The 25,932-nt window shown below is 45.2% G+C and overlaps 1 protein-coding gene across 1 annotated transcript in view; it reads right to left on the reverse strand.

Moving 5' to 3' along the window:
• The window catches only part of COMP (cartilage oligomeric matrix protein), a gene marked incomplete at its 5' end in the record, with an annotated part of 38,164 nt that overhangs the window by 6,835 nt on the left and 5,397 nt on the right, over positions 1-25,932 (reverse strand). The window contains 14 exons of the mRNA XM_081318769.1: positions 1,253-1,301; positions 2,265-2,443; positions 4,462-4,655; positions 5,581-5,633; positions 7,612-7,730; positions 8,991-9,150; positions 9,644-9,751; positions 13,726-13,830; positions 14,597-14,755; positions 17,201-17,278; positions 18,796-18,933; positions 20,053-20,225; positions 21,969-22,020; positions 25,363-25,448. Of these exons, the coding sequence (XP_081174895.1) occupies positions 1,253-1,301; positions 2,265-2,443; positions 4,462-4,655; positions 5,581-5,633; positions 7,612-7,730; positions 8,991-9,150; positions 9,644-9,751; positions 13,726-13,830; positions 14,597-14,755; positions 17,201-17,278; positions 18,796-18,933; positions 20,053-20,225; positions 21,969-22,020; positions 25,363-25,448 (1,653 nt within the window). The remainder of the gene's footprint in view (positions 1-1,252; positions 1,302-2,264; positions 2,444-4,461; positions 4,656-5,580; positions 5,634-7,611; positions 7,731-8,990; positions 9,151-9,643; positions 9,752-13,725; positions 13,831-14,596; positions 14,756-17,200; positions 17,279-18,795; positions 18,934-20,052; positions 20,226-21,968; positions 22,021-25,362; positions 25,449-25,932) is intronic.

Genomic DNA, 25,932 nt, shown 5'->3' on the forward strand with positions numbered 1-25,932 from the left:
TAGTGACAGATTTTATTTTCCTGGGCTCCAAGATCACTGCAGATGGGGACTGTAGCCAAGAAATTAAAAGACGCTTGCTCCTGGGGAGGAAAGCCATGGCAAATCTAGACAGCACACTAAAAAGCAGAGACATCACCCTGTCAACAAAAGTGCGTATAGTCAAGGCTATGGTCTTCCCAGTTGCAATGTATGGCAGTGAAAGTTGGACCATAAGAAAGGCTGAGCGCCAAAGAATTGAGGCCTTTGAACTATGGTGCTGGAGAAGACTCCTGCGAGTCCCTTGGACTGCAAGGCGATCAAACCGGTCAGTCCTAGAGGAGATAAACCCTGACTGCTCTTTAGAAGGCCAGATCCTGAAGCTAAAACTCAAATACTTTGGCCACCTAATGAGAAGGAAGGACTCACTGGAGAAGAGCCTAATGCTGGGAAAGATCGAGGGCAATAGAAGAAGGGGACGACAGAGAATGAGGTGGCTGGATGGAGTCACTGAAGCTGTAGGCGTGAGCTTAAATGGACTCCAGAAGATGGTAGAGGACAGGAAGGCCTGGAGGAACATTGTCCATAGGGTCGCGATGGGTCGGACACGACTTCGCAGCTAACAACAACAACATGTGTGGAAAATCAGGACATCCAAGTAGTTTGAATGAATATAAGGGTTTATTTGCAAGCTTACACTCTACAAGAATCTGAACTACTAACGGTCAAAGCAAATTGGCAGAAGAGTCAATGAAATTCAAGGTAGGCTGGATTTAGCTTTCTTGTGGGCACAAAGGGACTTGAGACTAATGACATGCTTGACCCCTCCCTCTGGCTCAGCCTGGTCATCTCCGACACAACCATTTGTTTAATGAATATTTGAAGTTAAAACTGCCCTGAAAAGAATGGCTTATGACCATTTTTCACACTTGCGATCCTTGCAGCATCCCCGTGGTCATGTGATCAAAATTCCGACGCTTGGCAACTGGCTCATATTTACGACAGTTTCAGTGTCTCAGGGTCATGTGATCACCTTTTGCAACCTTCTGAGAAGCAAAATCAAGAAGGAAGCCAGATTCACTTAACAGCTGTGTTACTGATGTAAGTGATTCGCTTAACAGCTGTGGCAAGAAAGGTCATAAAATGGGGCAAAACTCAATTACTGTCTTGCTTAACCACAGAAACTTTGGGATCAATTGCAGTTGTAAGTCCAGGACTACCTGTATATTTGAGTGTGTGTTGCAAGTGTTTGCTTTCTTTCAGAGCTTAAACTTACCCACAGCCAAACCTGGGTCACTGTTCATGGTCTGCACAATTTCCATGCCCTGCAAAAATAAGAATTTTCTTTTTTTTAATGCTATGGATCAGGAGATTCCAACCACCCATCTGAAATTTTGAAAACAGGTGAGTATTTTCAGGAAATGACAAAAGAGCAAAATGGGATTTTTGCTGATCGACAAAGCGATCATTGGGGAGATGTTACAAAAATATTTTTATTCACCGAATGTTACCTGTAGTTTTTTTTGAACAAGACACACACTGTTAGCCCATCTACTTGTGGCCTTTTTCAAATGCTGGCTGGGGAATTCTGGGAGTTGAAATCCATATATCTTAAAAGTAGCCATGGTTGAGAAAAACAGTTTTAGCTGGATGAGGCTACATTTCTCTTCTGTTCCTCCCCAACTTGATTTACTTGGAGAAGAGTAGAAGAGTTGTAAAAGGAGGCAGTTGTCCCAAAATAGTTGGGAACAGAACTGCCCCGGACCAGACCCTGGCTTTCTCCTTTATGGTTAACTGGATGAAGAACAGACCAGTGTTCTTGCACCCAAGACTTCACCCCAGCAGCCTTGAATCATCTTCACCCAAGAAGGTATGTGATATCCCAGACCAGAGCAGGATATAAAGCTCCTCCAATCAATAGTATTTTCCATCGCAGAAATCTATCCTTTCCCAATCTGAAGCTGTTCCAGACAAATTAGACTTCAGTTCCCAGAATTCCCAGTCATATGGTTGGCAGTAATGCCTTGTCAACCTCTCGGTTGGCTGTGCTGGCTGGAAAGTACACCTGTCAACATCTTGGTACCACTTCTTGTGAGGTCTTCGTTGGAGGGAGATGCCTCCAATATGTGTAAGACTAGAAGAATTAGACTCGCCTTTTATGCAAACATTTGAGAGCAACGCAATCTTTCTTCAGGACCGGAAGAGTTTTCAATCATGCAAAGCATAATGGGGGCCCAAGAACAAGCACATCAAGAAATCACTAAGCAACCTCAAAGCTGATAGCTAACCTGGTTGAGGACAATCCAGTTGGGATCTATCTGGGCATCACCTTCAGGATCCAACACGACGGTTTGAAAGGCCCGGAAGTCAGTCAGCGTCACCTGAGCGTTTTCAGGGCAAACATCAATCTGGTCAATCACCTTGTCGCTATCAAAGTCATTTTGACAAGCATCTCCGACACCATCTCCTGCAGAAGAGGAAGTGGGGAATCAACTTCCTAAAATTGCCCTGGGTTCAAAGGCAGAATTAGGGTCATACGCACCACACACCAGCCTAAAACTGCATCTTTACAGTCATGCAGTGCATTAAGTCCAGATCAAAGTCTTTTTTGGGGGAGATTTGCAATGGCTTGCTTTCAGCTCTCATTACACAAATCTTAGAAATTTCCCTCCTTCCTCAAAATAGAACTGGTGCAAATATATATGCTCCATCTATGTTACATCTCATTTTTCTCTGTGTGTGTGTGAAGACTAGAAGAAATGAAAATTTTATTTTTTTATTTTATTTTAATTCCATTTATATCCCGCCCTTCTCCGAAGACTCAGGGCGGCTTACAAGCTTAGCAGTAGCCTTCATTCTATGTATATGCCTGCTTATTAGGGCTTTCACACACACCCCCAAGCGGCATTATTACAAAGTCAGCTTAATTGCCCCCAACAATCTGGGTCCTCATTTTACCTACCTCGGAAGGATGGAAGGCTGAGTCAACCTTGAGCCTGGTGGGACTCGAACCTGCACTAATTGCAGGCAGCTGGTGTTACTTAAGGAGGCATTAGCCCACTGCTCCACCAAGGCTCTTTCAAAATAGGGAGTTACATGTGCTACCTTGGGGTGCAACAGGAAATAAAGTCCAGTTTGTGGGAAAGTGGCTGTTTTGTGGCTTGGCTGGACCTCATTTGGAGAACAAGGTCCAGTTCTGGCACCGGAATTAAAAAAAAGGGCTGACAAATTTTTCAAAGGAGAGCTCCTAAGATGCTGAAGGAAATAAAGGCCTATGCAGAATGGTTAAAGATTGGTATTTAATCTACAGAAAGAGAGGTAGAATAAAGGTAAAAGGTAAAGGTTCCCCTGCACATGCGTGCTAGTTGTTTCCGACTCTAGGGGCCAGTGCTCATCTCCATTTCAAAGCCGAAGAGCCAGCGCTTGTCCGAGGACGTCTCCGTGGTCATGTGGCCGGCATGACTAGACGCCAAAGGCGCACGGAACGCTGTTACCTTCCCACCGTAGTGGTCCCTATTTTTCTACTTGCATTTTTACGTGCTTTCGAACTGCTAGGTTGGCAGAAGCTGGGACGATTAGCAGGCGCTCACTCTGTTACGCAGTACTCGGGATTCGACCCGCCAAACTGCCGACCTTCTGATCGACAAGCTCAGCGTCCTAACCCACTGAGCCACCGCGTCCCTCTTAGAATAGCAGGCTTCAAATATCTAAAAGGCTGTTGGGAAGAAGAGGGTGTAGACTTACATCTCTATGGCCCCAGAGGGTGGGGTTAAAAGCAGAAGATGACAAGTTTGGGTTAGATGTCAGGAGAAACTTCCTGTTTTTGACCTGACAGCCTGCTACATAAACTGGTGGATTCCTCCTCTCTCATTTCCGACAACTGGTTGACCATCTATCAAACATTTCTCGGGAAATGTTTCTCAACTTAAGCATCCTCTGTTCCTCCCTGCTTCCCTTTCTATTTAGTTTTACCTCTTTCTCTACCTGCTTCTACCTGACAAACATCTTCAGCTATACTTCTTAAGGAAGTCTGCTGACACAAGCTGTTGTTTTTTTAAAAAAAACCTATCCCAGTGTTCCGTGCTTGTGCTTTTACAAAGGTTTCGCAAAGGAACAAAGGTGCTTTTTCAAGAGGCAACTGGCCTTTCTTGATTTTCTTTGAAGACGTTTTGCTTCTCATCCAAGAAGCTTCTTCAGCACTGATTGGATGGTGGGGAGCGGAAGGATTTATATTCCTTGCAGACAGCTGGTAATTTGCATTCTTTCAGAGAGTCCTTGAGGCCACTTGGAGGATTGCTTGTGTCCATCTGAAGAAGCTTCTTGGACGAGAAGCGAAACGTCTTCAAAGAAAAACAAAGAAAGTCCAGTTGCCTCTTGAAAAAGCACCTTTGGGACAACCATGACTTGGATGACTGAGAATCTCCATAGACATTTATCTATCCCTCACAAAGGATGAAAATGAGAGAGAAAGCATGGTGTCCTCACGATTTGTGTCCTGTTGGCCAGGATTGGGGACCAAACGACAGTTGTCAGGCCCTGGGGGTTTGTGATCTGGGATGCCATCATTATCATCATCATCATCACACTCATCGCCAAGCCCATCCTGGTCAGTGTCCAGCTGGGAGCTGTTGGGCACCGAAGGACAATTGTCACGGGAATCCTGATGCCCATCTCCATCTCTGCCAATGAGAGAGAAAAAAAGAAAACTTAAAAGAGTTTGGGTGATGAGTGAAATAAGAAAATTATAGAAAAGGGAGATCTTTATCCAAGCTCACTATCCCTTAAATCAGGGGTGTCAAAGTGCCGGCCCGTGGGCCGGATGCCGTGGGCCGCGCTCACCCCATTGCCGGCAATTTTAAAAAAGTTGTGATAAGTCGCAACACATCACATGATGCAATTGACACGTCACCTGATGCGAGTTTGACCTCCCTGCCCTAAATTGCTCCCAACAACTACTGTTGGCGCACCTGTCTGAATTCATTTCAGACTCCCAAGACTTAAGCCACCTGCCCATCAATGAAGCTGCCAATTGCACCTCGGTATGAGTCACTCTTCTCCAATCAGCTTAGCTTACTGCTTTGCTAGATTTTGACATTAGGAGAACACTAAGTGGTCTCGTTGCCTATGACATAGCAGTGCAATTATTTGCACGGATCCTTTACTCCACCTCTTTGGAGAAAGAGAAGGTCATTATCCTAAAGGTGCTTTTTCAAAAGGCAGCTGGACTTTGTTTTTCCTTGAAGTTGTTTCGCTTCACATCTTGGATGGGAAGCGAAACATCTTCAAGGAAAAACAAAGTCCAGCTGCCTTTTGAAAAAGCACTTTGGGGACCACTACCATGACTGAGAATTTCCATAGACAAAAGGTCCTTATATCAGCTTTCTGTCCTATTTGGTGACCAAAGCTGTCAAGGTCTTCCCAACACAGTGGAACATGTGTTGCCAAAAGAGTCTGTTTGCAGCACCTCTGTGTGACTTAACTACTCTTAGATTTGTCTCCTTCCAGCTAGAAGGGATTTATAGAGCAATTGTTCTTGCAAGGACGCAGACGGAAACTCAAAACCTTGCTGCATGTGAAATGAAGGCAGCTATTCTTCAAACTCACGTGTCCTGGTTGGTGTCACAGGGATCCCCAACAAGATCGTGGTCAGTATCTTTCTAAGTAATGAAAAGTAGAAAACAGTTTTAATTGTTTTTCGATTTCTCTTTCTTTAGAAACCTCCCTAAGATGCTTTTATCAAATGCAGACTTGGAATTCTTGAATGTTTGGAGTAAAACATTTTCCACTTCTATCAACACCTCTGTCTCCAAAAATTTTCCCGTAAAGTCTCAAATTCATAAACCTACCCTCGCTTCTCAAGTTACATTTCTATTGAATTGCTTAAGCTATAGTTGTTTACAAAAAAAATTGAAGCAGGTGGCTTCCCACAATCAAAAGTTAAAGATTTTATCCTGTACTGGATTTTCCAGGCTTACTTACCCAGGAGAATGAAAAAGCCAGGGCACCATCCCAAATTATGACTAATGACATTCCAATTAAAACAGGGAAAGTTTGATTGGAAGGATTTGCAAGGACAAGACAGATCTTGGAATCAGTCTGTTAGCTGGACATTGTGTAATTCCAGAAACTACTACAAAATTCACCTTTCTGCAGCTTTTCTCACAAACTCCGATTTAATTTGGGATGGGCCTCAGCTTAGCAGTAAACCTTTTATCGTACATCAAATGTGTTACCTCTGTTCCAAAAATTTCTTAGGGGAAAAAAGCTGGGAAAAATTGCTGTCTGTTCAAGATCTTGGACAATGATTATTGTGTTCTGTACCAGCCTGCTATCGGCCCTGCAGAAAAGGCAGGGACAACCCCTTTTACAAGAAGGCAAGAGGCTGGAACTAAGCCTACCAAATTTATGGATACAAAAGCAAACAAGACACGAACCATGAAACAGGAGCTATTCATGCGGTTGCCTTCAGCAAACCAGCCCTCCCACGCATTCCCCTTTTATACAGTTCAGGGCGTGGCTTCTCTCTGCCTCCTTCCGAGGTGCCCCATTGCCTTCCTCTGTTTACTCCTGATTGACTGCCTCCTGCATCGGGCGTCCTTGAACAGGGCCAGCTGTGGGTCATCTTCATCCACGCTGTCAGGCTCACACAGCTGTGTCTGCGTCGTGACCAGGTGGGAGGGGCCTGGCTGAGGGCTCTCAGCAAGCTCTCCAACCCCCTCAGCAAGCTCTTCAACACCCCCCTCCTCCTCTGAGTCGTCCGACCCAACTGCCAAACCCACAGGCTGACCCTGAATCACAACATATTGCTCGGTGGTCTTCAAGTTACAACCATTTGTTTAGTGACCACTCAATGTTACAACAAATTTAAAATGTGACAAATGTATCCATGCCACGAGACATATAATTTGGCAAGTGTGATGTTGGGGTGTCCTCCCAAAATTTCCTAGCTTTTTCACAACTGAGATTTAAGAGCAGAGACCCCATTTCACCCTCTGGATCAAGTGGTCACTAAACAAATGGTTGTAAGTCAAAAATCATCTGTATTGGGTGTCCCGAGCAAGAAACAATGATCAAAAAAGTGACTTATGACATGTTGCAGCAACCTCATGGTCACATGATCAAAATTCGGACACTTGGCAACTGGCTCATATTTATGACGGTTGTGGTGTCCCAGGGTCATGTGATCCCCTTTTGTGACTTTCTGACAAGCAAAGTCAATGGGGAAACCAGATTCACTTAACCACCATGTCACTAACTTAACAGCTGCAGTGATTCAGTTAACAACTGTGGGAAGAACGGTCATAAAATGGGGCAAAACTCACTTAACAACTGTCTCACTTAGCAACAGAAATTTGGGGCTCAATTATAATCATTAGTTTAGGACTACCTATAATGGGCTAGATCAGGGGTCTTCAAACTTGGCCCTTTTATGACTTGTGGACTTTAACTCCCAGAATTCCTCAGCCAGGCATGCTGGCTGAGGAATTCTGGGAGTTGAAGTCCACAAGTCATAAAAGGGCCAAGTTTGAAGACCCCTGGTCTAAATGCTGTTGCTATTATCCTTAGCAATTGCAGTCTTTTGGGTCATTAAAAGACTAAATTAGCATACTGCATGAATCCAAGCCAATGTCTCACCTGATCTGGGTTACTGATGAAGGGGCAGCTGTCACAAACATCTCCAACTCCATCCCCATCGGTGTCCTTTTGGTCTGCGTTAGAGATCCTCACACAGTTGTCCATGATATTTTTAATTTCTGGAGAGAAAAGAGTGAAACAGCAACCATAAGAAGCAAAGAATGTGGGGAGTTGCTGGGCAAATGGGGTCTCTACTCCTAAGCCTCAGTTGTGACAAGGCTGGGAAATTTGTGTGTGTGGGGGGGTGTCACCCTAACATCACACTTGCCAGATTATGTGGATCATGGAATGGAGTTGTGATGGGAGCTTCCCGATACTCCCGTGTAACGCCTCTTCTCCGTGAGCTGCATTGGCTTCCGGTTGCCCTCCGGGTGAGATTCAAGGTGCTGGTAATGACCTATAAAGCCCTAAATGGCTTGGGTCCGGACTATCTAAGGGAACACCTGCTGCCGGCATCATCCTCCCATCGTCCTGTGTGCTCCCACAGGGAGGGCCTTCTCAGGGTACCGCTGGTTAATGAATGCCGATGGGTCATTCCCAGGGGAAGGGCGTTCTCTGTGGGTGCGCCTGCCCTGTGGAACCAACTACCTACGGAACGTAGGACTGCCCCCGTCCTTCGCTCATTTCGCTGGGACCTGAAAACTTGGCTCTTCGAGCTGTTTGGCCCAGAGTGAGGGGTTTTTAATTTTAATTGGGTTTTAGATTTACTTTTGGGGCTTGAGTTTAATTAATTGTTTTAATTGATTTTAATTTTTGTATTTTATGGTTTTTAACTGCCCTGTAAACCGCCCTGAGTCCTACGGGAATAGGGCAGTATACAAATTCAATAAATAAATAAATATATTTAAGAAGTTTATTTTAATAAAGAACAAACTAAAAAATATGATACATACTATTTTTAGTTTGCTCTTCATTAAAAGAAACCTCTAGTGATCATTCAAAGTGCTGATGGACCCCCAAAAGCTACTGATGACCTGGTTCTGAAATTCCAATGTTTGTTTTTCCCACCCCCACCCCCATAGTCATATGACCACATTGGGGTGTCCAGTAACCATTCTGCATTTACCAGTCACATGTCAATGATTTATGACATTTATGGGTTTTGGGGGGGAAACGCCCCATAATAAACAATGGGTTTTCTTAATGACTGCAGGGTTCACGTAACAGCTGCCACAAAAAAAAGAACCTAAAATTGGGTCCAGTCACGTGGTGACCCACTTTACAACCATAGTTGCCAGGTTCCATCGTGACCGTAAGTCGAGGACTACCTGCATCTTCAACAAAGCGTGAAATACTGGTTTCACAGACTAGTGATCTTGCTCTGGAGAAAATACATATATTTTAAATCGGCCTGCTTTCTGAGCCCAGCCCAAACTCACGGTCCCCATCCATGTCGTTGTCACACAGATCTCCCCATCCGTCGCCATCACTGTCCCATTGGTCGTTGTTCTTGATATTTCGGCAGTTGTCACAAGCATCCCCAAAGTTGTCTTGGTCTGTGTTTTGCTGGTTCACATTGGGCACAAATACACAGTTGTCCTGCAGGGGGAAGGATTCGTACGTCAAAGAAAGAAATGAGAAAAACAGCGCAGCTTTGCAAAAAAAAAATGGAGCGACCGACAAAGCCTGCTTGTTGAGATATTGGTTTTTCCCTGCAATAAACAGGGAGATGTTTCAAGGAAAGCTGGCAAGCAGGATAAGTTGGAGAAATCTCAAGCTGAAGTAGTGAACATCCTGTTCCCAAACTGCGGATGTTCTCTTTAGGCATCATATAAGCTACAGTGCAGGGGTGTCCAATCATGGCAACTTTAAGACGTGTGGACTTCCACTCCCAGAATTCCCCAGCCAGCATAGCTGGCTAGGGAATTCTTGGAGTGGAAGTCCACACGTCTTAAAGTCACCAAAATTGGATAGTCCTGATATAATGTTTGATTGGATCTCCTTGGAGTTAGAACAAGGATTCTTTGGTCTTAGGAAATACAGGAGGGAAACAGGCTGAAGATCATTGGTCCCTGCCAGGAGGAGTTCTAACCTCTGAGTTGTTTATCCCATCTCCATCAGCATCATTGTCACAGGCATCACCAATCCCATCCCTGTCAGCATCTTCTTGGCCGGAGTTGGGAACCGTCACACAGTTATCCTGAAGGACCAAAAAAGAGGAAACGTCACTTAAAAAAAACACCATTGTATCCCACCTTTATTTTGTTTATAATTAACTCAAGGCTGTGAAGAAACTCAATACTGCTTCTCCCTTTATTTTCCTCACAACAACCCTTTGAGGTGGGTTGGACTGAGAGAGTGAGTGGCTCAAAGTCACCCAGCCAGCTTTCATGCCTAAAGCGGGACTAGAACTCACCATCTCCTGGTGATTGGCCTGAAGTCACCCAGCCGGCTTTCATGCTTAGGGAGGGACTAGAACTCGCCATCTCCTGGTGATTGGCTGAAGTCACCCAACCTGCTTTCATGCTTAGGGAGGGACTAGAACTCACCATCTCCTGGTGATTGGCCCCAAATCACCCAGCCGGTTTTTATGCCTAAAGTGGGACTAGAACTCACAAGTCTCCTGACTTCTGTTGCCTTAACCACTAGGCCAATTTTTTTGGGAGAGATTTCCTCTTAGTCTGACAGTGCCAGCCGTCATGCAAGATACAATTTCCCTGATGCTGACTTTGAACTACTTGGCAAAATAGTTTCTCGGTTATTAGATTTGAACTATGTTGGTCTGTGTGTGCCAAGAAAATTAAGTTATTTATTTTTTGAATTAAAGTATTTATTTTTTTCCTGTGACTTCTGCACCACACCAGTCGGATCTCAGAGGTTTACTGAGTCCAATAATTTGATTTTTTTTTAAAAAAACACACCCCAATTCCCCAAAATACATCAAAGAAATGCAGTTCTATGAGTATCTTCAAGATGTGGTCAAAAGAGTCAAAATGGCAGGCACAACAGTGTAATCAAAGTCCTTTTTTGTGGGGGAGGGAATCGGCTTCCGGTTGAGCTCCGGATGGCTCCCAACCTTCGCTCGTTTCGCCACGACCTGAAGACCTGGCTATTTGAACTTGGACTGGACTGAGGGATTGGGGTTTTACTTTTAAATTTTAAAAAAAATAATTTTAAACTGTGTATTGTTTAGGGCTTTGATTTAATTCTGTTTTAATTTCTATACCTTATGTGTTATTTATAGTGTTTTAATTGCCCTGTACACCGCCCCGAGTCCCTTCGGAGAGGGGCGGTATATAAATCCAATAAATAATAATAATAATAATAATCACAGAGCCTCAATCTCACTGACATGGCCTCCATCCTGACTTTGCTGACAGGGGAATTCTGGGAGTTGAAGTCCACACATCTTAAAGTTGCCAAGTTTGAAAAACACTGATTTATAAAGGTGACTTACAATTCTCGGAGTATTTGGTTTAAGAGAAATGTAGTTAAGGTGAATTCAGCTCAATCGCTGTTATGGATTAATCTTTCCATCGTATTGATTTTAACAAATGTATAGGATATTGAGTGCATTTTTAATTGGCAAAGACATCCTGCAAAATTTTCATTTCCAATTACAAGTATGAATTGAGAAAGGTGGATTTAATTTTCCACACTTTCAGTAATCATGAAGTTTATCCCAGCTTTACTTGCTGGCTGAAATAACAAACTTCACAACTCAGCTCTGTTTTCAACTCAAGGCTTCTGACCCCACTTAAATGCTAATAAATATTGGGATGCCTCGATTGCATGGAAATTATTTGGTCATAGTTATAACTGTAACCTGTTTATTTGTGAACAGTTATATCCCAAGACAATTTCAGTTTTAAAATGGTGTTTACCTCTGTGGGAAAGTGGTAGCAGTAAACTGGGCCTCTTGGAGTTTTATTATTTTGAATTAACTCACTTCCAAAGAAAGGCCTGTGCAGAACTAAAAAAAGGTTGATTTACCTCAGAATATTTTCTTGGAAGTTTATTGAACATTTGTCATTTGGTCTATTTGCTCCAGATGTTATTGCTGCAGTTAGAGGTGTTGGCGGAATTAATTATAGCCAGTAAATTTTTCATATAAAAAGATTAAAGAAACTGAAGACAAGACTACGAGTTATTTACATGATCTCCAGAATGGGGATTTGGACGTTTATCTTGATAAAACAGGCAGAGTGTTGCTTAAGCCATGTGAAATTAATTTCCAGGGGGGGTTACATGAGTTTAGTCACAATAAATCATTCTGTTTTGTGCACACTGAATTCCTGTAAGAATGTTTAAGAAGAACTGAATAAAATTGCTTTGTTGTTGGAAATGGGTCATTAATGTATACAAGTAGTTCTTGACCTACAACCATTCATTTAGTGACCATCAGAATTACAACAGCACTGTAAAAAAGGGACTTACAACAGGTCCTCACACTTACAACCATTGCATCGTTCCCCCAATTCACATGATCAAAATCGGAAGTGCTCGGCAACCAGCCTGAATTTACAATGATTGCAGCATCCTGGGGTCATGTGATCAGCTATTTGCCACTTCCCAGCTGGCATCTAACAAGCAAATGTCAGTGGGGGAAGACCAGATTTGCTTAATTATTATGTGATTTGCTTAACAACTGCAGTGATTCACTTACCGACTATGGCAAAAGAGGTCGTAAAATTGAGCACGGCTAACTTAACAACCGGTTTGGTTGGTTGTGGGAAATTCTGATCACAGAAAAACTTTAGGCTGATGCTTCTATGTCTGTGTTTGTCTCCATAATGTCAGTGTTTCTGTGACTTTTCTCCCCCATCCCAAAATAGCAGAGATGACACTATTGAAATAGCACACGCACTCCTACACTTACTCCCCTGCCTTGGACGGGGCTTCACTGATAGAACATTGAATCCTAAGACTGGAAGAGGCCTTGGAAGTCTTCTAGTCCAGGGGTAGGCAACCCCGGCTCTTTTATGACTCATGGACTTCAACTCCCAGAATTCCTGAGTCAGCTATGCTGACTCAGGAATTCTGGGAGTTGAAGTCCATGAGTCATAAAAGAGCCGGGGTTGCCTACCCATTCTAGTCCAACCAGTGATGGGATTCAACTGTGTGAACAACCGGTTCTCTGTGTGAATGCCGCTTCCATACTGGGCCTGGGCAATAAAAAATTAGCTACTGGTTGTGCCGAACTGGTGCAAACCCTCTGAATCCCACGACTGAGTCCAACCCCGTGTTCAGGTAAGGAGACCTTATAACATCCTGGTCAAATTCAAATATTTTTGAAAACTTCCAGTGATGGAGCACCCACAGTTCTGGCGACAAGCTATTCCATTGATTAATTGCTCTGGCTGTCAGAAAATTTCTTTTTTACTTTTAGCTGGGTCTGTCCTTAACAAGCTTCCACCCACTGCTTCTCGTCCTGCCCTCTGGCTCTTTGGACAATAAATCAATCCTCTCTTCTCTGTGATAACCTCTCCAGTATTGGAAGATAGCTATCATGCCCTGCTGATTCTTCGCTTAGGTAGGTTAGGGCAGTGTTTCTCAACTGGGTCAGCTTGAAGACGGGTGGACTTCAACTCCCAGAATTCCCACAGCCAGTATCTTCAAGTTGCCAAGGTTGAGAGACACTGAGACATATTTGGTTTCCTCCACCATTCATCATATGATTTGGCCTCCAGATCCTTGTTGCACTTCTCTGCACTCTTTCTAGGGCAGACATGTCAAACACAAGTCCCGGGGCCCAGATCCGACCTGCGAAGTGGTTTCATGCGGCCTGCGAAGCCATCCTGGAAACAGTGAGGGAATGGCCCCCACTGCCTTGGCCCTGGCCCAGAGACCCTCCTTCTGCCAGAGACCCTCAGATCTGTCCCACTCCTGCCCAGGCCCCCATAGGCACCCTTGATGCAAACTATGTAGAGCTGGCCACGCCCACCCAGTAGGCCATACGCACTCTAGCCATGCTCACCCAGTAGGCCACACCCACCCGGCTCCCTGAGGGCAACCACAATGCTGATGCGGCCCTCAATGAAATTGAGTTTGACACCCCTGTTCTAGGGTCTTGGCATCTTTTTTTTTTACTCCCACCACAGCAGGAGAAGCAGATGAAACCAGAAGTGCTTCAGCCCATGGGCTGAGGTCCCAAACTCAAAGGAGGTCTCTTACCTTCTGACACTTTTCATCATTGCAACGAAGCTGCTCATCTGGAAACCCATCAATGTCTGTATCTCTTCCACAAATGTAGCCATTTCCAGCCCACCCGACAATGCACTAGAAGCAGAAGGAATCGTGAATGCCCATCCTTGCCACCATCTCCCAAGAGAAAAACAAAAGAAAAAAAAATTGGCTCCGAATTGAGACAGACCCAGATACGGGACATTCCTGCCAGGGAAGGAGAGCCGAATTCAAATCCTCATCACTCTCACCGTCACCTGGGAACAATAACCCGATCAAGTCCTGAATTATCAATAGAAGAGAATATTTGTAGTTCAGGGTTGAACTGTAGAGTCCTTGGTGCTCTCGGAGCTTGGTTGCTTTTGTCCAGAAAACATTGGATTTCATTGCTTAGTAGGTAACATGTAGCACCGGTCATGTTACCTGGTTGGGTAATGAAACATCTGCAAGAAAACGACCAAGCTCAGCAAGCACCAAGGGCTCCACTGTCCTGGATTAGCCTCTACTTCTAACAAGAGTCCAGGAACGTGTTTCACCTTAAATCTGCCTTGGTCAACAGCTTTGTTCTTCCTTTGCTAGCGGCTTCAACGTTCTTCTTTTCCCAAAATAAGTACTGTAACTACGCAGCCCTTTCCCGCTCTACAAATGGAATCTGTCTGGAATTTGACAGCTTCTCCACCCAAAGGCACTCCGTACCAGGCAGGCTGAGTGTTCCTCAGTGTTGAGCCAAAAACAGGTTCTGAGCAGTTCAGCAAACGCAGGGCCTTCCCACCGTTCTCGCAAACGAGAAGCTTCAACATCCGTTTTGCAAATCTTGGGACTGTTTGGGAAGGCGGTGAGCCATGGAAAGCTTCCAACTCACCTTGCAGAGGACAGCCCCATCCCGCTCGACCGTGCACTCTGCTTTCTCATGACAAGGGCTGGGTTGACCGTTGGGGCAACGGCGCTTGGTCTTGGCCCGGCAGCCAGAAATCTGATTCCCTTCAAAGCCACTCTTGCACGCCCCACATTTGTAGGAGCCCTGCAGGAGAAAATGTGGTAAACCTGCTGGGTCGGTATTCGTCTCCTCTTCCCAACAGATGGGTGAAATCAGCTCACTTACTCTTGTGAGACCTGCTCTCCACCTTTTCTATCCTTTACAGAAAGTCCCTTGCAGAAATAACAGAGTTGGAAGGGACCTTGGAGGTCTTCTAGCCTTCTCCCTACTCAAGCAGGAAACCCTATAACCCAGAGGTCTTCAAACTTGGCCCTTTTATGACTTGTGGACTTCAACTCCCAGAATTCCTCAGCCAGGCATGCTTTTATGACTTGTGGACTTCCAACTCCCTCAGCCAGGCATGCTGGCTGAGGCATTCTGGGAGTTGAAGTCCACAAGTCAGAAAAGGGCCAAGTTTGAAGACCCCTGCTATACCATTACAGACAAGTGATTGTCCAATCTCTTCTTAAAAACCTGCAGTGTTGGAGCAGCCACAACTTCTGGAGGCAAGTCGTTCCACTGGTTATTTGTTCTCACTGTCAGGAAATTTCTCCTTAGTTCTAGGTTGCTTCTCCCTCCTCGCATTCTTTCTTGTCTTGTCTTCTGGTGCTTCGGAAAATAGGTTGACACCACCACCACCCTTCCTTGGTGGCAGCCCCTCAAATATTGGAAGACGGCTATCATGTCACCCCTAGTCCTTTTCACTAGACTAGACAAACCCAATTCCTGCAACCGTTTTTTATACGTTTTAGTCTCCAGTCCCCTAATCATCTTTATTGCTCTTCTACGCGCTCTTTCCAGAGTCTTAACATCTTTTTTATAATATGGTGACCATAACTGGCTGCAGTATTCTAAGTGGAGTCTTATACTTAAGACTGCAGGTGTAAATCCTGTTCTCTCTGATGATGTAGTGCAGACATGTCAAACACAAGGCCCGGGGGCCGGATCCGGCCCGTGAAGTGGTTTCATGTGGCCCGCGAAGCCATCCTGGAAACAGTGAGGGAACGGCCCCCACTGCCTTGGCCCTGGCCCAGAGACCCTCCTTCTGCCAGAGACCCTCAGATCTGTCCCACTCCTGCCCAGGCCCCCATAGGCAACCTTGATGCAAACGATGTAGAGCTGGCCACGCCCACCCAGTAGGCCATACGCACTCTAGCCACGCCCACCCAGTAGGCCACGCCCACCCTGGCCATACCCACCTGGCCCCCTGAGGGCAACTGCAATGCTGATGCGGCCCTCAATGAAATTGAGTTTGACACCCCTGATGTAGTGCATGGGTCTTCCAACTTGGCCCTTTTATGACTTGTGGACTTCAACTCCCAGAATTCCTCAGCCAGCGGGCCTGGCTGAGGAATTCTGGGAGTTGAAGTCCACAAGTCATAAAAGGGCCAGGTTGGAAGACCCCTGATGTAGTGACTCCTGTTACGTCTGAAGAGCGCCCATTGCTTTCAAAGGGAGATGCTGCGCACCCAATTGAAAACTCTTTGGCCATTTTGACCAATCAGCACATACAACCACCTAGTAAAGCCCCACCCACTGACCATTTAAAAGACATAATAACCAAAAATCTAGAAAGGGGGGAAACGGCCCAGAGCATATCTTCCCTAGCAGCCAACAGCCAGAGATGCAGGAAACAGCACCAGATGAATAATCAGGAAAGAAATAATGCCCTAATTAAGGAACTACGAAGAAGAAAACTGACACGACAAGCTGCTCATGTATAAATAAGCAGCAAATCCCCTTGCACAGATGATGTTATCTAGCCTGGTAATGTAACGTATGCAAAAATAACAACCATGCTTTGAGAACACCAACAAACCTCTAAAATGCTTTTTTTTCTGCTTTTCTTTTAAATCAGGGGCGATCAACCTTGGCAACTTTAAGACTTTTTGACTTCAACTCCCAGAATTCCCTAGCCAGCCAAGCTGGGGAATTCTGGGAGTTGAAGTCCAAAAGTCTTAAAGTTGCCACGGTTGGTCGCCCCTGATTTAAAGCCTCCAAATGGGCGGTAATGCTCTGAGACTGACAGAATTCCACTGACTCCAGAGCAGCAGAGGCTCAAATGGAACTTCCAAACTCAGATTTCCCACCACCCCCCGCTGGTTTTCATTGAATGCATGTCCAGTTCTGGAAGCCATTCAACGGCTTACGATGGGACACGCATTCTGATGCTCATCCAAACCCAGACACAACAGGAAGTTTAGGCTAGTATGGCTGGCTGGAGGCCAATCCTTCCTCTTCTGAAACATCAGTGCGATGGAAGCAGTGAGCCAGAAGAGTGGCCGGCAGCTGGCGGCTCTTAGATGAGATTCACTAATCTTGGAAAGCTAAGCAACCCATGAAGATCAAATTGCAAGGAGACGGAAAGAGAGAAGAAGGGAGCACCAAGTCGGAGAAGGCTGGTCCAGTTTTTCCCCCCACCCACTCTGGAGGTAATAAAAGTCCAGTTCTGAGAAGGCAGTGAGACAAAGTGGTATAAAGAATAGTTACCAGGGTGTTAATGCAGATGGAGTTTGGGACACAGAGTCTGGCACTTCCTTCCTCGCATTCGTTGACATCGTTACAGACCTGTTTAGAATAGAATAACAGAGTTGGAAGGGGCCTTGGAGGTCATCTAGTCCATCCCCCTGCTCAGGCAGGAAACCCTATACCATTTCAGACAAATGCCTGTCCAGTCTCTTCTTAAAAACGTCCAGTGTTGGAGCATTCACAACTTCTGGAGGCAGGTTGTTCCACTGGTTAGTTGTTCTAACTGTCAGGACGTTTCTCCTTAGTTCCAGGTTGCTTCTCTCCTTGGTTAGTTTCCATCCGTTGCTTCTTGTCCTGCTTTCGGGCGCTTTAGAGAATAGCTTGACTCCCTCTTCTTTGGGGCAGCCCCTGAGATACTAGAACACTGCTATCCTGTCCCCCCTCGTCCTTCTCTTCAATAAACTAGACATACCCAATTCCAGCAACTGTTTGGTAAAGCAAACAGACAGGAATCAGGAGGAAGGATGGGATTCCAACGATGGGAACATTATATGATTTACAGCCATTCATTTACTGACTGTTCAAAGTAACAACAGCACTAAAAAAAGTGACATGACTATTTTTCATACTTATGATTGTTGCAGCATCCCCATGGTCATGGGATCAGAATGATGTCACTTGGCAACTGAATCCTATTTATGATGGTTGTAGTGTCCCGGGAATCATGTGATCCCCTTTTGTGACCTTCTGACAAGCAAAGTCAACGGGGAAGCCAGATTCACTTAACAACCGTGTTACTAATTTAACAACTGCAGTGATTCACTTAGCAACTGTGGCAAGAAAGGAGATAACACAGGGCAAAACCCACTTAACAACTGTCTCCCTTAGCGACATAAATGTTGAGCTCAGTTGCGGTTGTAACTCAAGGACTATTTCTACAGGTCATCCTTGATCTATGACTGGGCACTTAGCAATTGTTCAACGTTAAAATGGACCCCCCCCAAAAAAGTTCTTAGGATCCGAATTTTGAACTTTCGATAGCCAGGCCAACCCCCTCCCCGTGGTCACGTGACCACGTTTAGTGCGCTCGGTAACTAGCTGACCTTGCCTTCGGCAGCATCCCACTGTTACGTGATTGTGATTCATGACATTTTTGCTGGAAATCAGCATTTCTTCCCAATTTCTGGCAAGAAACACCCGTAGCAAACATGTTTAACGATTGCCAGAAAAGATTCTAAGATTACGTCTGTTCGTTTAATGACTCTCATGTTATGACAGACTCCCTAGGGCTCCTTCTGACCCAGATCTGAAGTTTGGACAGTTGGTCACCCCACCCCACCCCACCCCAAGGTCACATAATAGCATTTGGGGCACTCGGCCACTGGCCCACATTTGTGGCCATCTGTAGCATCACGCAGTCACGTGGCCACTTTTTTTGGGGGGGTAGAAACCCTGCAGTCAATGGATTCATTTAATGACCACTGCAAAAATGGTAATAAAATCAGCTGTGTACTGACCCATTTAATGACCAATGTGACTTATGGTCGTAAGTCGAGGATGTCCTGTATGCCCTGCCAATATTAAAAATTCGCCTCGGAGGAGGAAACGCTTGTTACCTGTTTCTTGGCCCTCGCAGAGGCCAAACCGACTCCTTGGAGGCCTGGCCCTCTGTAGCCAGGAGGACAGGACTCGCAGTGGAAACCAGGGGCCGTATTGACGCAGCGGACTCTGGGAAAGCAGGGATTGGTGGTGCACTGCAGAGAGAAGAGGCACCCATTGGGGACCGAGAGGAAAACCGTGGCTTTGCTGCCCACCCATCCAGATGCCCTGTTAGGAGTGGGCATTTCTGAGATGGGTAGAGGCTGCCCCCACCAGTGCCTTGGGCCCCACTGACCTGAAAGAATTATAAAGTAGCTTAAAGCCATCTTGAATCTCTTGGGTCCACAAATGGGGTGGGATGCTACGAAGATAACGTAACCTTTATTCTCTTTTTTTTTCTGTGAGCACACTGGCACACATTAAAAATGAAATTCTGTTGCTGGCTCTCTAAAGAAAGTCTGTGTCCACCCATACACATCCATAACACACATATACACATGCTAGATACATGCATACATACAAATACACACACACAGAGACACACACACATTAATCACTGATTCTCTGGAACAGTGCAGGTGGCTTTCATGCCTAAGGTGGGACTAGAACTCTCCGTCCCCTGGTGATTGGCCCAAAGTCATCCAGCTAGCTTTCATGCCTAAGGCAGGACTAGAACTCTCAGTCCCCTGATGATTGGCCCAAAGTCACCCAGCCAGTTTTCATGCCTAAGGCGGGACTAGAACTCTCCATCCCCTAGTGATTGGCCCAAAGTCACCCAGCCAGCTTTCATGCCTAAGGCTGGACTAGAACTCTCAGTCTCCTGGTGATTGGCCCAAAGTCATCCAGCTAGCTTTCATGCCTAAGGCAGGACTAGAACTCTCAGTCCCCTGATGATTGGCCCAAAGTCACCCAGCCAGTTTTCATGCCTAAGGCGGGACTAGAACTCTCCATCCCCTAGTGATTGGCCCAAAGTCACCCAGCCAGCTTTCATGCCTAAGGCTGGACTAGAACTCTCAGTCCCCTGATGATTGGCCCAAAGTCACCCAGCCAGCTTTCATGTCTAAGGAGGGACTAGAATTCACAATCTCCTGGTTTAAGGGACAGTCAGAAATTTCCTATTTTTCTTCCAGAGGAAAAATCTGGTCTGGATCCAAGAAAGGCTCTTGGAGTCTGACCCTGCAAAACAGCCAGGCCCTGCCCGATCCTCAGCCCTTTCTTCTGGAAGCGCCTAGTTGGCAACAAGGTCCCTGTTCAGAGCAGCAGCCGACCCTGACCTCATTAATGTCGGTGCAGTGAGTCCCGTTGCCTGTGTAACCCAGAGGGCAAGACCCACAACGGAAGCTGGTCAGGGTGGTGGTGCAGGTGACCCCTGGGAAGCATGGATTCGGTGAACAGTGGTTAAAAATGGTCATATTGATTGGAGGGCCCTTCGCTCTGGTGTCCAAGCCTGGGGAGAGAAAGAGAGATTTGACCACCTCCATTAATATCATTGTTGTGTCTGGTTGCACAGTCACCCAGACCTTTCTCTTTCTCTTTCTTCTCCTCCTTCTCCTTCTCCTCCTCCTTCCCTTCCTCCTCCTCCTCCTCTCCTCCCCCCTTTCTTCTTGCATGCCACTGATGTTCTCTTCTGCAATAATTTTTCCCCTTTAAATCAAGGAATTCCCCTTTAAATCAAGGAATTGGCAGTGTGCAGCCCACAGGCCCTTAACAGATGTTTAAAAAATTATAAACACTGTAATGCAGAAACAAAAGTCCCGTGTTCTAACTCTACCATCTAAGCGATCTTGCAAGTCTAAAAGCATTTCTTCCCTCCTTAATTTTTACTCTCCACAAAACTATGTAGGTTCTCCTCTGAGACGTTTCCCAGGTCCCCATTCCTTCCATGGGCTGAGATAACTCTTGTTCGATTGTCTCCTGGCTGTCTCTCTTCCTCTTGTCTCCCAAAGTTATCCTCGCGTCCCGTTGCACATTTATTACATATTTTTTAAAAAGGGGGTCAGGCTTACGTGATTGTGGCTGCCATCTTGGCTTTTCTGACACACACCCCTTCCAGAACCCCAGCAGACAGCCTTTAAAGGCACCCATTCTTAGCAGTAAGAAAGCCTGGAGCTTTTGGTGATTTCACACATTCTTTCATTTTTTCAATCATTTAATCTTACCAGTGAGTGCAAGGCACCTTCTGATACATTCAGTGGCAATTAGTGGGAGACAAACACTGTGATCCTAAGTGGAAATGCCTCAGCCTTTGGCAGGGAGGAAATTGCAAAGGAAGGGGGAAAATTCTCTGCTGCTTTTTAACTGGGTTGCTGTTTCTTCCTCGCTTTCTGCAGATTACAATGAACAGGATCCTCCCTCTGATTAGCAAATATCCTGCTCACTTAGACCCAGCCTGGCTCCAGATGCTGCTTTCGGATGAAATGCCATTTATAGCCTAGCCACAGCACATGTGTCTGTGTTTTTGCACAGCAGCGTGTAAGAACCACTAGTCCTCAATAAGCCAAGCTCCTGCTACACAGATGTGTTTTATATAATTTTGGATCTTTTAATATCATTTTAGATATCATTGGAATATATTTCTTACATGTTTAAGGACAGTACAGGTAGTCCTCATCTTATGAGCACAATTGGGACCAGAATTTCCATTGCTAAGCAAGTTTTTCATGTGTTTATTCATATTTTATTTTATCTATGTCGTGCCTTTATTATTTTTGTACATGACTCAAAGCAGTGAACATATCTAATACTCCTTCCTAACAGAATAACAGAGCTGGAAGGGACCTGGGAGGTCTTCTAGTCCAACCCCTGCTCAGGCAGGAAACCCTATAGTACTATTACAGACAAATAGCTGTCTGCTCTCTTTTTTAAAACTGGAGCATCCACAGTGCTCAATAACATTAATAACATTGATTGTGCTGCCAAACCAAAGTTTAAGAGAGATACCCAAGATCTCACTCAGGAGAAAAACAATTTAAAATGTTTCAATCTGAAACTGGCTTTGCCAGCTTTTAACCGTCTTTTAATATTTCTGGTTCTCAGCCATCTAATTCCTGCGGGAAACATCCAAGTGATGATGGTCAGGACCGAAGGCTTGGCTCAGAGAGCCTTTTTTTTCCTCCTTTCGTTTTTTTTTTTACAAAACTTGAAACGTGAGTGTTAAAACAAACACCAGCCCCTTTTCAACTGGACTCACCACAAGCATCACACTCCATCACCGTGTTCTTCAAAAAGGTGATCTCTTTGACCTGCGGAAAATCATAATCGGAAAAAGTTCATAATCTTTAGTAACAGCAAAACTTGCTAGCACTTAGAATAAGAAAGTTTGTCCAACTCTGTCACGTCACATAATTAGTGTTAATCCTGCTTGATTGTTGTCTAACCTTACTCCAAGACAACCAGAAAACATTTTATCAAGTTACCATCAGAAGAAAACCAACACCCCACCAATGCTGGAAGGGCAAGTTACTGTATATAAGCAGGAAAAAAAAACCTCACACTCCCTCACACTGATGATGTTACCCAGCTGGGTGATGAAATGTCCGTAAACAAACAACGGAGCTCAGAGAGCACCAAAGTCTCCACGGTTGAGCTCTGAACTATAGATATTCTGTTCTATTGCAACCTTGGAGGGTTTTGAACATTTAAGCAGGATTATACCTGGTCAGTTGTTGGACATTTCCCATTTCCCATTTCTAATCCTGCTTAAATATTCAAAAACCCTCCAAAGTTGCACCCAGAAGAAAGCTTGCTTAGACAAGCTAGCATTTCCCATTTCCTCTTGCAAGCTGTGAGGTAAGAAACCTCCAGCTCTAACCCCAACCTGATCATTATTGTTTGTTGTAGCAAACCATCATAAAGACATGCCAGTTGCCAAGCACTCAAATGTTGATCACATGACCATGGGGAATGCTACAACGGTCATAAGTCTGAAAACTGGTCATAAGTGACTTTTTTCAGTGCCCTTATAACTTTAAAAAGCTATTGTAAGTGGTCATAAGTCAAGGCTTGTGGATGGTCTCTTTGCTCAGTCCAGCTGAAAGATTGAGGGACACAGGGGAATGAAGGCAGCTTTGTGAGCATCCGTCTGGTGAAAATGCAGACCGTAAGCTCTCTAGCAAAATAAACCATTTCCATACAATTTGGGGTTTGTTTGTTTGTTTCAGTACCTTAATCAAATCCAGATCCTGTTGGAGAATGGGACAGAACTGAGTTAGCCTCCTTGCCCCGGTCCCGGCAGGGAGCCCGGAGATGACAGAAGTGTCCTTTCGCAGGGCAAAAAAAGGGCCCTTATCTCCCTCCATGCCAAATGCATTTGTTAAAAAAAGTTAATTTTTTTTTAAGACAGGAGATCACAGAACGAGTACGGTTAGAAGGGGAAGGTGGGAATTGCTTCCTTCTGTTGAAAAGGGATTGTGTAATGGAAAAAAGATCAGAAGATGTGGAGAGGCCTGACCCATAGAACCGCCAAGCATTGGACACGACTGAATGAATAACGTCATCATCATCATCATCATCAATGGAAAAAGCAGGATAGGATGGGATGGAACGGGGAACAAGGACTGCCTTGTTGGATCTTGATGAAGGTCCAGCCAGTTCAACATTCAGCTATCTACAGAAATCCTCCCAACCTCAGGTAGACTGTTTCTGCGCTTGGAGGTGCTACCATGCTAGACTTCCGTAAGATGACTCTAAACTCACAGCGTTTCTCAATCTGAACGTCAAGACGTATGGACTTCAATTTCCAGAATTCCTCAGCCAGCGTGCTAGCTGGAGAATTCTGGGAGTTGAAGTCCATGCGTCTTAAAGTTGAATTCCCTCATCTAGTGACGATTCCTATCTGGTGTACCCCACGAGGCTGATGGAAATGGCCTGGGTGCTGGGAATTGCAGTATGTGTGTGTGACTAGACACGCACATCTCCCCAGTAATCCTTTCTCCAGCGCTGCCTCTGGAGTTCTTCCCAACTGCTACCCAGGGCTGTTGCAGAGGCTGATTTTATTTAGGACAAAGCAGGAGTGGAAAGCCAAAAGGGCAGCCACCTCCCCACCTCCACCACCCCCATACCCCCGCCAGCCCTTGTGCTGCTGCCTGGAGTTTGTCCTGGCACGGGGGTCTGCCCGTCTGTTTTTCCAGTTAGCTGGCAGGAGGAGGCTGCAGTCAACAGCAGGAGGAAAAGAGAATGAGGAATGTGGTGTTGCATAAGAAGCAGGCAGACAGAGCAGGACCAGAAAAGGTCAGCGGCGGCCATCTGAGTCCTTCAGGCAAATCAGTGAGTAGGCCCCAAAGGCCGACAGTTGTCAGCCTCGGAATTTTCACAGTCAAAGATAAACTGCTCCTGCCTGTGGAGGTTCCATTTAGTACATACAATTAAGAGACTTTACTTTTTTGTTTTTTGTTTTTTTTTTGTTTAGTCAGCTTCTGGAAGCCCAAGGGAGAGATTGTCTCCACATACCCTCTTTTTCAGGAGCCTTTTGTATCTTCCCAGAGACTAAGCTTTTGATTTTTTTCAGCTTCTAGCTGTCCTGTATCGTAGTTGGGTACTCCATAGCCTTGAGAAAGGGATGCCTCTTTGCACCCTAAACATTTACAGGTAGTCCTTGATTTACGACCACAACTGAGCCCAAAATTTTTGTTGCTCAGCGAGACAGTTGTCAGCTGAATTATGCCCCATTTCTTGCCACGGTTGTTAAATGAATCACTGCAATTGTTAAGTTACTAACTACCTTTATTCTGTGGGAAAATTCAGTGGGGGAGGGGGCTTTTGTTTGCTTTGCATAAGGACGAACAAGTGAAATGGCCGCTCCACGTAAAATCCTTTGCTTGGTTGTTACTATCCCATTTTCTGGGCCTCAGCTATGCAGAGATGTCTGCAGGGTGGGGTCAAAAAAGTCAAGATGGCAGCTCAACCATGCAAGAACCACTACCCCCCTTTTTAATGTCTGCCACAATGCACATATAATAGGGTGGGGCTCCAGTCAAATGGTTGGGGCCACCATCTTGGTGTTTTTTTTTACCCTCTCTAGCTGCATACTTACCTTGAAGCATAAACCTCCCTAAAGGACTAGTATTTATGCAACCCTCTCGGTGCCGAAAGGGTATGAGCCAAAGTTAAACCTTTAGATGAAGATATTTGTGTTTGGGAAACATGCTACACTGGGGTTTAGGGCAGTGCTTCTCAACCTTGGCAACTTTAAGTGGTGTGGACTGCAACTCCCAGAATTCCCCAGCCAGGCTGGGGAATTCTGGAAGTTGCAGTCCACACCGCTTAAAGTTGCCAAGCTTGAGAAAGGTTGGAAATTGGGGCTGTTTTTTTCTTTTTCTTTTAGCAGCATAGTGAATCATGGGGATTCAGCTTATTTCAAGTGTTAAATCATTCCCTCTTTTATGTGATCTCTGCAAACGACTCATTTCAGGCCCCCGCCCCAACCCCACCCACCCCCGTTCAACATTTCCCCCAATTGAACTCCCAGCAAGCAAGTTAATTTCTTAGCTGCTCAGCTGATAAATGCACCAGATTTCTGTTTTGCTTCCGTTGCAAAGAAACATTAAGGTATTGGCAAAGAAAAGACTCGTCTACTTCCTTCTTACCTGTTGTTTTAACAGTTCTCTGATTTCTCTCAGCGCTTTGTTGGTTTCCTTCATCTCTGTTAGCATCTGAGGAGAAAGATCCCCACCTAGAACATATGAGAAACGCTGAGTGAGTTAAAAAAACACACAAAAAAACAGCTTCCCAAGACATCCCGCCTCATATTTTAATATGTGCCATATTTTCTGCACATTTTCATAGCCTGAAGGGTGAAATTATATCTATTGCAACCAATGTGGGCACCAGTTGGGGAAGGCTGAAATTTCTGCACGGGTTCTTTCTGAAAACTCTCAGGACTTGATTCACAGCTGTGACTTTGACTTATGACAATTGGGACCAGAATTTCTATGGCTAATGGTTGCTAAGTGAGTCACATTCAGTTTTGCAACCTTTTCGCCCTGGTTGTTAAGTGAATCACTGCTGTTATTAACTGAATCATACAATCATTAAGCGAATCCAATTTCCCCCAGTGACCTTTCCGAGAAGGTCACAAATGGTGAATCACATGACCCTGGGACACTACAACTGTTGTAAATACACACCAGTTGCCAAGTGCCCAAATTTTTATCACA

This window comes from Vipera berus (assembly GCF_964194415.1).
Source record: "Vipera berus genome assembly, chromosome: 1".
Classification (NCBI taxonomy): Eukaryota; Metazoa; Chordata; class Lepidosauria; order Squamata; family Viperidae; genus Vipera; species Vipera berus.